General features: G+C 49.2%; 1 protein-coding gene and 1 non-coding gene across 2 annotated transcripts; one reads left to right on the top strand and one right to left on the bottom strand.

Moving 5' to 3' along the window:
• Window positions 1-2,412: 2,412 nt before the first annotated feature.
• On the bottom strand, window positions 2,413-2,485 carry TRNAR-ACG (transfer RNA arginine (anticodon ACG)). The gene has a single exon. It is a non-coding gene; the product is annotated as a tRNA-Arg (tRNA).
• A 716-nt stretch (window positions 2,486-3,201) lies between these two features.
• On the top strand, window positions 3,202-12,016 carry LOC144109496 (uncharacterized). The gene is made up of 4 exons (XM_077642319.1): window positions 3,202-3,353; window positions 4,092-4,123; window positions 6,130-6,372; window positions 11,119-12,016. The coding sequence occupies exons 1-4, from the start codon at window positions 3,350-3,352 to the stop codon at window positions 11,224-11,226; spliced, it is 387 nt and encodes a 128-aa protein (XP_077498445.1). The 5' UTR covers window positions 3,202-3,349; the 3' UTR covers window positions 11,227-12,016.
• Window positions 12,017-12,646: the final 630 nt, after the last annotated feature.

Raw genomic sequence — 12,646 nt, 5'->3', positions numbered from 1 at the left:
GGAGTGCCGCGCAAGCTGCAGCCAATGGGAGGAAGCTCGGGAAAGTTCGGAGGAGCGTCGCGCCAGCTGCAGCCAATGGGAGGAGGGCGGCTGGTGGCGCCCTCCTCCAGCCACCCTCCTCCCATTAGCTACAGCTGGCGCGACGCCCTCCTCCCATTGCAGAGAGGATGTGAAGATGAAGAGCGAGAAATGCGGTTGCGTGCACATGCAGTTTCCAGAAAGAAGGGGCGAAGAATAAGCACATGCTTTAGCACGTCTACTCGGTTAAACTACGTGAAAACCCTATACTACTTTTTTTTAATATGATCCCTTTTCCTCCTGTCCTTAATCCTCAATTCACAGTACGGTACAGGTGTTCACCCCCCTGAGGCTGCTACGGCGCCTTACTTTATATCTACTAATAAACCCTACGCAGACTCACACTCTCGGTAGCATACTTTAAATTAATAGAGGGCGTCATTCTCAGTTCCGCACCCATTTTCGCTACCAGTTTGCAGGAAATTTGTAGAGGTCATAGCAAATTTTCTTTCTCCATACAGTTTTGAACCCAGCTGTGCAGTGGTCGTCGCTGATCGCTGGTGAACACGCGCTCCACGTCAGCGGAAGACGCCGCGACATACCTATATAGGTAATAGCTGAACCCTACCTAGGCATCAGGGAAAACCGCACGGTCGTAACCCAGCCACCCAGGTAGCGCCAAAGCAATTGCTTTTTGTTTTGGTCAAAAGTTAACCTATTGTTCTTAATGCCCTCTTTGTTTTAATGTTTCTGAAACATTAAAAATAAACGTTGGAATAACATTTTCATAACCCCAATGAACCATTTGAACAGCATAGATGCAACTTGCTCTGAAATGGGGAAGTAACCCTGCCAGACGAGTTCCGCCAGTTGTGATTGGCAGCAGCTTCTGTCAACAGTTTGCAGGTAGCAAGGGGAAAGAAGAACGACTCACACTACAATAGAGCACAACCAATACATGCAGCTCAAACACTCACCTTCTAACGCATATTATCACCGTAGTCCGTTCTAGTATCAGCCGTGAGGTTGCCTTAAGTGGTAGTGGTGGACGGGTAACAGGCAAAGTTCAGGGCTGTGCATGCAGTCTGTGGCAGGCACCACCAGGGATATTTAACTGGAAAGTTCTGCTAGTTGAAAAACATCATTACTGTTCGACCAGTGAGAAAAGTTCTGAGACAAAATGCTTGGAAATCTTGGTAGCTTGTAATGTTATTTTTAGTTACGATTTTAACTTATGAAAGCATTACAACTTTTAATGTGTTACACTTATGACTAGAACCTTATAACACCATTTTGAACTCAGCATTAGCATAGTGTTCACTTTGAATGTTGAACTTCTTATGACGCTCGGCTGCTGACCCGAAAGACGCGGGTTCGATCCTGGCCGCAGCGGTCGAATTTCGATGGAGGCGAAATTCCCCGTGTACTGTGCAATGACAGTGCTCGTTAACGAACCCCAGGTGTTCGAAATTTCCGGAGCCCTCCACTACGGCGTCCCTCATAGCCCGAGTCGCTTTGGGACGTTAAAACCCCAATAAACTTATATTGAAGAGGCAACATATAACTAAAATGTTTTGCATTAACATAGCATTTGAACGAAAGATGCAACGAGATTGCAACTTACACAACAATTTCATAGCATTATTTTAATTTCCGATGTTACCTGTGCCCACCCGTCACTCAACACGAAACACACACACATCTTTCGAAAAATTCATACGAACACTCACCTCTCTCCACTAATGCCCTGCAACTTCGGATGACGTGACGCAGCTCATCTAACGCTGCCATGACTTCTCCTTATTTTCATTACCCTACTCCTTCCTGGAGTGCATACGTGACCTCACTCGGGCTCAACAGGTGGACAACGGGCCTTAGAGGTTCAAGCGCTCTTTTCCACGGGGGCCTTAGCGGTGGCCTCAAGTTAAGTTTTTTTTTTCCTCGTCCTTTTCCCTGCCCTCTCTAACGCTACAAAATTCGTGCGAGACACCCGCATATTTGTGAAGTTTAGAAGACTCTAGCGGGAATCAGGCATACAGCACATTTAGTGTTATGGAATTGACAACGTTACTGTGCACGAGCTCAATTCACGCATCAAGCGTGAAAAATAAAAATAAATAAATAAAGCCCGGTTTCCGTTTTCCATGCAATGAATTTGAGGCCGTAGTCTGTTACGGATAAGGTAGACTTGCGCATATATTTGCACAAAGGTGTATTTTTCTAGATCTGCTACTCGAAGCGTTACTGGCTGGAACGCCGGCAAAGTGAACTGTGCGCGCTGCAGGACTTGCAGCAATGCTGGCCGGAAATCCATTGTGAGAAATGCCCCATAAACACCACGATGAAGCCGTCCGCCAAAACCTGCACTTCGGGATGAAAAAAAAAAAAAGAGGCCGAGCCTGCCAGGATTCGAACCTGGAATCTTCTGATCCGTAGTCAGACGCGTTATCCGTTGCGCCACAGGCCCACGGTTAGCCCCGGGATGTAAGTATCGTTATGAGGACGTGTAGGCTAGATTGAGAGCCAGGTCAGTTTTTTACGTTCATTTTTTTTTATTGTTCCCTTTCTCGCATGGCACACGCTTCTCACATTTCATGCGTATGTCAAGCATCCCTCTTGTTCATGAGGAGGTCAACTTAACGACTCCCTGGGTGCTGCGCCAGATGAGCTGGACTAGGGAGCCTAGCGGAACAACTCCTGTGCAGTCATTTCATACCTTGTCATCTACACTACACGCACTGCATCACGTTGCACTGAGCCCTCACCGCCTGACACATAGCGGGTTCTCACGTGACAACTACCGCCCTGACCGCACAGCACGACACAGCTGTCGTGTCTTCCGCCTGGCCCAGCCACGAAAGAAAGGCTGAGTGAAACCAGCAACCGACAACGACAAAACGGGTTGCACTTGAACCTTCGCCCGAGACGCGGCGATCACGCGCCAAGTACAGGCGTGCCGTGCCGCACGCCAAGTTCGCCAGGAAGTCTCCCTGGCCCAGCCACGACGGAGACGGCGTCTTCCAAGCTATGTTTCCTGCATAGTGGGTTTCCTGCTCCTCGGCTGGCCGCCCTCAACCCGGGAACAGGTTTGGGGCGAGGAGGCCGCCGAAGGAAGGCTGAGGCTTCTCGCTGTCTGCCGTAGGAGAGAATCCAAGCGTGAGCGACCAACCCGCCGGCGCCGCCACAACAACACAGACCACCGCGCATACGTCAGTGGTTGCGAGCAAAGCCTTTTTCGGATTGTGGCCCTTCCGATACAAAGGTCCGCGTCGCTGTGTGACGCTTTCCGTTTGCGAAGACCGATACCGAGACGTCGCGCCCAGGACTCGATATGTGTGAGTGAAACGTCTTCTCCTTTGCGATGTCTCGAGAATGTTACGCGCCCGCCGCGGGTGAGTTGCGACAACCCGCGCCGGGTTTCAGCGATGCAGCGCATTGGTGTGTTCGATGCGGATTACGATGCTGTGACTTAGGCCTAAAGGGCACCGAGATTTCGTGAAGCGTATTGCTGAAAATGTGAAGCGCTTTTTAATCAGTCTTCCAGGAAAGACGAGTTAAAACCCATTTTTTCCTCCAGATGTCGCTGTAACGTCGCCGCGTTCCTTGACGTCCTGTTCGTGAAATGCCGTGTCAGCAACTGTTATATGAATGGGTCGAGTGATAGGACCATCCGAGCGTAGAGCCTGCTACGAGTCTCAGTTAAACACGTCGGGCTTGGCAAATGATGAGGGGGAATTCTTCGTATTTGGTCGAGCGTAACGTTACGTTAATATGCCGCTGGCTGCGCTAAAAATATGCTGCGCGGCCTTGACATGCTTGGCTGCTATCGCCTCGATCCGGGTTGCAATTACGCGAGATCCGTCTGACATTTGAAGTGACGTGGAGGCGATTTGCCATGTCAACCAAACAACGTTACTCAATTCAGTACCGCGTTTCTCGCCGCCTCTGTTTGGCCGTTCCAGACATTGTGGCGTTTTGTACATATATCGTGCACAGAGCTCAGTGATAGTAAAACTTTGTTATATTACTATCTTGTTCTCACTTCACTTTCTTTTTTCCTCTCTCTCTCACAGATAAACTCGTGGCGATAGCCATATTATCAATGGTGAGTACCCTACACTGATTGTTTAACAGGAACCCTCAGGCTGTTTGCATGAGCGTTCACCAAAAGTAAACAATTATGCACGATTAATTTAGAGATTATACACAGACGTTTTATTAAAAGCCTTAAGGGCAGGTTGGCAATGAGAAAATGGAATGAGCAAAGTGCGGATGTTGCTAGTTCGGTCTCGACCGGTCGCGCCTTACCTTTCCTTGTACTTTCGTTAATGACGATCACAAATCGATGTAAGAATTTCTAAATTTGCATCTTACAAGAATCAATTCACTTTAGGGGATTCACACGAGTATTGGCTTGTTTACTCACATGCATCAGCGTGGCTTTTATTCGTCATATTATCTTCAACTTATTGTGCAAGGTATACTTGGTTGCAAAGGCAAGCAATTCCTCTTATATTTAGCGATTTTCATTTCTGCGTATGCAGTCTTTTGTAGGTCAAGGCTAAAGCTGGAAAACATTGTCCCATTGAGTCGACAACGACGTGGTACGTGGCGACGCCCTGAAGCTCATTCCTTTTAGCTAGGAAACAGCGTTTCGACATTGCGAACCACGCTGCATGCTAAAATTCGCCGTCCGCTAAGACAAGTAAAGTCCAAGTTCTCGGGATTGTTTATTTGTTTGGTACATCGAAGTGTGGGTGAATGAGATTAGGAAATTTGCGGAGTCTGGGTGGCAGCAGCTGTTGTTGGACAGAGTTAATTGGAAGTCGATGGGAAGGCCATTCTTCTCCACTGAAAGTTATTGAGCTGATAATGATGACTTCACTTCGCTCTTTCTTTTTTCGAAAAAAAAAAGCAAGACATGGCCTTTAATTTATAACAACGCCTTTAGGGTAGAAAGATTTCTGCACGGTACAGGCGAATGCATACGCTTCATGAAGTTGCGGCATACCGAGTATTTACAATGCATGCACAGCTTGGACAAAGAGACTCTTCAGCCTCCATGCGATACTTCGGAGCTGAAGGAGACACTAGCGCATACGATGTAAGGCGGATGCGTTGGACTCTTCCGACTCAAGCCCATTATTCACTGTCGCTTGCCTGTATACATCTCCTTAGAATGGACACAGGATTCGTATAGCTGCTACGGAGATTTTTTTCCACCCGTTTCGAGCAGAGGCTGCGTGAGAACACCATAACGCCTAGGCGTACGGCTGCTTTCGTTAGTCCTTGTGCTGTCGACACTATTGATAAGGAGCGTAGAGGCCAGCGAAGTGAAGGCCTACTTCAGCAAACAAAAAGCGAACTTGTGATGGCTGCTTGGGAAGCATGGCTCCTTTCCAGGAGTGCAGAGGTGTATCTCGGCGCCATATTTTGTAAAGATTTCTTTTTTTCTACTCATTCTGTATTCTGTCCGCCATTAGCCCGCTCCCTTCTGTCAGTACCGTAGCTGGCGACATCTGTCGCTGGCTTCACGCCCTGACGTCGAAAGTGGCAGGTGCCAATGATAAGTGTGGAGGAAAGGGCAGAATAATGTATTCGGAAAAGAATGCAGTCTCTGGATTTTGTTTTTTTTTTTCGCTCTGTGGACACAGGATGTAGTTGTGCCGCGAAAGTTTGTTGGGCAGGGGAAATGAGGTGTTATCTTTTATCACCCTTACAAAAATTGCTTTGGACAGTCTATACAGACTGTCCGTAGACTTCTGTCTATAAAGTCTATGGACTCTCTATAGACAAGCCCTAGAGAACAGTACATAGGCAATACAGATCATATAGACAGTCTATAGACAATCTATAGATTTATGGCCATGCAGTTTAGTAGACTTTTGTCTGTAGACTGTGAGTATACAAAAAGAAATATCTGTAGGAAGGCAATAGCGTCTATAAGAAGTCTATAGATTGTCTATTGACCATTTCTATAATGGTGCACGGGGACACATCTTTTTTTTCTGGGATGGGAGGTTGGGGAACAAGGCCTGCATATGATCGCGCTGCTGCAGGCGGACAGCACATGACCGCTTTCTTCCGGTGTGCACCTCTTTACTAACGCAGGTGGCCTGCGTGGCGCTGGGCGACATGATGCGGAAGAGCATCGTGTTCGACGCCAGCACGCCCAAGGTGTTCTACTGCCCGCAAGAGAAGCCTCGCGCCCTGGACAAGATGATCGTCAAGGCGAGGCCCGTCGAGAAGCTCTGCGAGTTCGAGGGCAAGGGCCTGCCCAAGGGATACAAGTCGGACTGCTACAACGACGTCGACGAGTCCGAGTACGCGTGCGCCGAGAAGCAGCGAATCCTGGTGAGTGAGGGAGTTGTTGCGTTAGATTCACCAAAACTCTGCCATCTGTGCAGAAAAGGAGGCCTCGATTAAACCGTGCGGATTCATGAAAGAGTATCCAAGCCATGCTGCTTGCGGAGGTACCGTATACTTTCGGGTACTGCGGACCTGCTTTGGTACACGGTACGAAATGTGGAGTGAAGAGTTTTTTTTTTTTTTAAGCGAAAGCTTTACTGGCCGCAGGTTGTGCATTTCGCGTGAATCCTGGAGAGCCGTGCTGCTCATGCCCGAGGAGCAGTGAGGACACACGGCGCAATTTCTCGCTCGCTCCCTAGTCACAACTGCGCATGCGCCACTAGTAGCACCGAGCCACAGATGTTCCGCCGCTGCGTTATACCGCCGCGGTGGCTCAGTGGTTAGGGCGCTCGGCTACTGATCCGGAGTTCCCGGGCTCGAACCCGACCGCGGCGACTGCGTTTTTATGGAGGCAAAACGCTAAGGCGCCCGTGTGCTGTGCGATGTCAGTGCACGTTAAAGATCCCCAGGCGGTCGAAATTATTCCGGAGCCCTCCACTACGGCACCTCTTTCGTCTTTCACACCCTCCTTTATCCCTTCCCTTACGGCGCGTTTTAGGTGTCCAACGATATATGAGACAGATACTGCGCCATTTCCTTTCCCCCGAAACCAATTATTATTATTATCAGTTTTCTCTTTCTTCTTTTCCTTCCTCCTTTATCCCTTCCTTTACGGCGTGGTTCTGGTGTCCACCGAGATATGTGAGACGTTTGCCGTGCTTTGCGCGCTCGCCGCGCCATCTGGCATGACGTCACACCGCGCGGCTCGCCGCCGCCGCCGTTTGGTATTACGTCACACCTCGTTCTTCGTCGTTGCGCTCGCCTCCGCTCGCTTCGCCAGCTGCGTCGCATGCCAGATAGTATGTCGGAAGATTGAAAAGGAGAGCTCGCGTGCGCCGCAACCACAGTTGTGTCGTCTTTAATGCGACAACATAGCTGGACAACCAGACTAACCTGGATTTGCAATCAAAATTAACCATGGCTAACCATGCTACACCCTAGCTTTCGCTACGTATGTTCTGGCGTAACCGAGCTAAACCCCTGCAAATTTTCTGCCTCTCTCTCGCTCCCTAGTCACTACTGCTCATGCGCCACTAGTAGCACCGAACCACAGGTGCTCCGCCGCTGCGCAGCGCCGCGCCTTTCCTCAAAATCCAACTTTCAATTTTCAGTTTTCTCTTTCTTCTTTCCCTCCCTCCTTTATCCCTTCCCTTACGGCGCGGTCCGGGTGTCCACCGAGATCTGTGAAACGGTTACTGTGTCATTTCCTTTCCTCAAAACCCAAAGAAAACAAGTGAGCCGACGGCGTTCATGGAGTTCATTGGCGTTGACAACTTTGCAAAGACCGTTCATTTTCACGAAAGGGAAGACGCACAACCGGCTCCATGGGTCAGTGGAGACCTCAATCTCGCTTTCGCTTTGTATATCCTGGATTAGCTGGGCTAATTCAAATGAATTTTTTATTCAATCAGATGACTAAGTAGTCACTAATTATGTCGACTCCGGGCTTGTATAGTTTAGCGGCCCGTCAGCACTTCCACAATCTTTTATTTCACGTTTGGGACAATTGTGGAAGCATTCCTACAGTCTGAAAATTCTTTGATGCCCGCCCGAAACTATCTTTCTGTGGCGTAATGCCGATTTCCGGATGAGATCGCAGGCGAGAAACATGAAAAGGCTTTCTGTCTTCACGTCGCCTCTACGGTGCATAAATTAGTGCGGACAGTAAAAAATAAATACAAATGAGATGGCCCAGCCCGCACCGCCTAAACCATTACAGTACATAGAAAAGTGGTGCCTCTGTGTCGGTAACAGGTGCAACCGTTCGTACCACTTTTTGGTCATTTGTTTTACGTGATTAGCGCCTTTTGGTCACGCGACTGGGAAAACAATTTCCCGCGTTGGAGGCGCGTAGCCCTTCAATCGACTCAGCACGGCAATGACGCATTGTTTCGAAGTTCAGACCGGTCACAGGAACTCCTTGCCTTGATGGTCGTGACTCATGCGCTCTAGGTCACAGACGCAAGTGCACTCACTGCATGCCAGTCTGGTCGTGATTTTAATGCAGGAATGAGTTCTTGGCCTCCATATCTCACTTTCCGCATTCACATCCGTTTCTTTAGTGCTATTTCTTGCATCAGGACATAATGAAGGGAGTATGCAGTGATTGTTGAAAGAAAAAGGTGCTTAAATTAATGAAAATGGGTTGGCCGATGTAATGAAGTTGAGGAGTGTGCGATAATGTTGTCCCTGCGTCCAAGCGGTATATGACGAACGATTGATCTGCGAGCTAGAGACCCGCTGCCGCCAGATACCGTACGGGTTCTCGTCGGCTTAAGAACCGGACAAGCCCACAACGGGCGGTGGGTGTCGGCCTCATTATTTCGGGATCTGCAGATTGGACACCCGGAGCGGGGATATAAGATTCGAAATTAAGGCCGCTTTCGAGTTATGGCACCGACCCTGATCCTTCATAGCGCAACCTTCTCTGCACGGGTAAGACCGTGGGGGAGGGTTACTGCACACCGAAGAATGAGAGCACGTGTGCGGCGCCGCAGGAGCTCCTTTCTCGTTAAAAGGTTGGTGGCATCATCCAGATTTAGGAGCCGTGGCAATGACGTGTTTGGTGTCGTTTGGCGTGTCGCGAAATCTGCACGGCTTTGAGCGCTCAAGAGGTCACATGGGATCTACTCGATACGAAGTGGCTGTGTGATGCGTGCTGCCAGACGAATGTTTTGGCAAATTTCTGAAATGTGACTGACGCGTCGTAGTAGACGTGTTACTGGAAGGACGTCGGTGCGGTTGACAATGCAAGCCGTAAGGAGCATGGAAATGGCGGGCACAGAATAAAGCGCCTTTTCTTTAACAGCAATCAGCTGAGCACAGAAGGAGGAGGGAGGTTCCCGGAGTTGAAACCTGGACGCGTTAATAACGGCAGGCCTGCAAGGGCAGTAAACTAGTAGTTTCGCAGGCCTGGATGCTTGAATCTACGTAGGTCGCGATGGAGCCATTCGGCAGGTGGGCATCTTGTTCCATAATTCGGTCACGAAGGGACGCTGACACATTAGTTGATTTTGGTTTGTTATCGCTGAACTGCCAGGGAAGATGAACTGGTGGTGCATGGTGGCTGTAGAATGGGGTGCGTCAAAGCATAAGCCCTGAGGGCACGCGTTGTGTGCGGAAGGCTAGCCTTAAGCCTGCTAGCATGGGGGTGATGCGTGGAAGGCAGGTGGTAACCCTCATTGCTCCACGATTTACAGCTTCTAGGCGATGCCATCGTGCCCGTGTCGAATGCTGGAACTGGGACTGGTAAACGAGGCCCGGTTGCACAATCGCCCTCGCCAACTATCGTGCAACATATGAACGGGTGCCACCCGTTTTAGGAACAGTGCATCGAATTAGACAAAAGGAGTTTTCGTTGCCGACTCGTGCACAATCATAACCAGAATTTTTGATGTCGAACTTTTCTGAAGAGGGGTTCTGGATAGATGGAGACGCATTGGTGTTGCAGCGAGTTTACGCTGCCCCAGCGGTCGGCGACTGGCTACAGCGGGACCGACGAGACACAGATTAAAGGGAAGAACAGCGCTGTGTTGTGTACTTTACTCTGTATTTCTTCCGTTCCGCTATAGGTTAGGTTAGGTTACCCAACTCGCCCAACAACTTGTCTCGTCGAACTTCATATCTCGTCGTATCGACAGCACTGCGTTGTCTCCATTCTTCTGTCTGTCATCCGTCGCTCTGTAAGTTGAGGACAGCGGAGCGAGCTATGGAAAGAAGAATGATCGATATAACGTTAAGACACAGGAACAGAGCAGAGTGGGTCAGGGAATAAACGCGGGTTAATGACACCCCAGTCGAAATCAAGAGGAAGGAATGGGCTTGGCTAGGGCATGTAATGCGAGATAACCGATGGCCCCTTACACTCTAAACAGAAAGGAGTGAAAGGGGGTTAAGCTGTCTTCTACCGTACATCCTTGTATAGAAAAGAGTGCACTAGAGGACAGCCTACTCTCTTTTTACTCCCATTAGGGTGTATTCGTGTGTAGAGTGTAGGGTAACGGAGCGTATTCCAGCATAAGGCAGGCGTAAAGTAGATGGTCAGGGAGAGACCCTGGTCCGGGTCGCCGTCTCAAGCCAGACAGTATTAGCTCATGTCGCCGAACACGTGGACGAAATGGGCAACGAGCAGTAGCCACAGTATGACTAGGTTAGGTTAGGTTAAGTTCGGAGGATCGGCTCAGCTCTCGGCGAGTGATATTAGAAACATCGCCGGCGCAAAGTCGTCGCACACTAGGCACCGTTAGTTGCAGGGTTACAGAATGTTTTGTGCTGCTGTATACGTGGTTAGGCTGAATAAGATTGTGTGGCCGCCCCGGTGGCTTAGTGGTTATGGCGCTCGGCTGCTGACCCGAAAGACGCGGGTGCGATCCCGGCCGCGGCGGTCGAATTTCGATGGAGGCGAAATACTAGAGGCCCGTGAAATGTGCGATGTCAGTGCACGTTGAAGAACCCTAGGTGGTCGAAATTTCCGGAGCCCTTCACTACGAGGTCCCTCAGAGCCTGAATCGCTTTGGGAAGTTGAACCTCCATAAACCAAACCAATAAGATTGCGTATAGTGTCTGCATGGCTGATTCGAGTGAACGCGTCTTGCGGGTCGTTGAAACCTTTACCAATGTCTACCTTTGCAGCTCCGCATCAACCCTCCCAATGAGACGGACGCCATCACCACGGAAGCGGGGACGACCACGACCAAACCTTCCAAGAAGAGCAAGTCGTTCAAGGCGCCCAGGAACTGAGCGCACCGCGGGGCCACCACCACCACCTGAACGGATTCATGGCGCGCGAACACCAAGAACGCTTCAATGGCAGCTATTTTTGAACATGTTGAGCGTTTAGGCTGTTTTCAGCACGCGCACGTTTTACCTTACCGTTGGTTTCTTTTTTATTTTACTTTGCTTGCCCAGGGGAGGGGGCTTTTCGTAGTGGGATATCGCTTTGAGCACTGTGTACCGAAACAGGTTTGGCAAACGTTGAGGACGGGAATTGTAAATAAATTTGAATGACCTCGAAAATTTCCTTTTAATGCGAAGGCATTGGATGGTTCATCGACACGAAAACCAAGCGTCGCGTAAAAAGTGGCGGCATTACAAGGCTCGCGATTTGTCGAAACGGTGTGACATTAAAGGCGGAAAAGTACGAAATGTTCACCAGTAATCGTCATTGCTAGTACTGGAACCGTACCAACCACAAAAGAATAGAATGTATTTAGAATAGAATTGTAATAGAATCAAAATGGAATTGCATTTTTTTTTGCATTACTCGCTAGTAAGTTCCTTGTATGGCCCCAGTAATTTTTGTTTTCAACCGCGGTACATTTTATGCTGATTTAATTGGATCGTAAGGTTTCCGTCAAATGTAAATTGTGAGTAAAACTGGACCGGGCACTCGAGGCATCTAGATGGGGTCAACAGACAAGTAGAAGCCGCGGGCACTACGACAAGAGAACAGCACAATTGCTAGTGTACGAATCAGTGGTTCGGGAACAAGTGTCGATTTTGCAATAAAGAGCTTATTTTTTTTTTCAAATTTCTGCTCGTGTCGTTCTTTCCCTTTTGGCACCCAGATCAACCGAAGTTTACGAGAGAATTCCAGAGCCTCGGAAAACGGGAACGTTTCATAAATATGAATCGCCTATAGCCTTCTTTTCAGAAGCAGTCATGCATGCATTGCGCATGACAGCGTTCAGGAATTCAGGACGCCTGGCGTACGTTTAGCGCATTTAGTTGCGATGGAGCCAACGGACTTGGAAGTGCCTGGTTTGAATCGCCAACGAGCCGGAAGAGGATTTTTTTTTGTTTTTAGGGTGCCCCCGAAGAGGGGGGAAGAAGTGGTACTGTAGATTCCTCTTCCTGGGTGCGGCCCTCAGTCCAGGTCTCCCTTGGCTGGTGGGCAAGATCCAAAAGCTTCTAGATGTTAATGTGTTCGTCTTGCACTGAAATGAAAGTGCCACGTACCCACTGCCTGTTTCTGTGAAAGCTACTGAGTTTCCCATTGTAGCCATATGACTGCGCTTGGGTGGATACTAATGAGCAATTACTCCCTAATCGCAATTATAATCAACACTTGTCCTCTCCGTCGTGTTTTAAGAAAAGCGTGATTCTGGACTTCCAACCAAGTGGAGGTGGGTGTCAAAGTACCTCTGCCGTGTTCCATACA

The sequence above is a fragment of the Amblyomma americanum genome, chromosome 11 (assembly GCF_052857255.1).
Source record: "Amblyomma americanum isolate KBUSLIRL-KWMA chromosome 11, ASM5285725v1, whole genome shotgun sequence".
Taxonomy (NCBI): Eukaryota; Metazoa; Arthropoda; class Arachnida; order Ixodida; family Ixodidae; genus Amblyomma; species Amblyomma americanum.
This window is presented reverse-complemented; position numbering and strand designations above follow the sequence as displayed.

Bases quoted from the DNA above. Each gene is read 5' to 3' on its own strand.
- LOC144109496 (XM_077642319.1), top strand. The intron at 4,124-6,129 runs GTGAGTACCCTA...TTACTAACGCAG, and splicing joins CGATAGCCATATTATCAATG to GTGGCCTGCGTGGCGCTGGG. The intron at 6,373-11,118 runs GTGAGTGAGGGA...CTACCTTTGCAG, and splicing joins CCGAGAAGCAGCGAATCCTG to CTCCGCATCAACCCTCCCAA.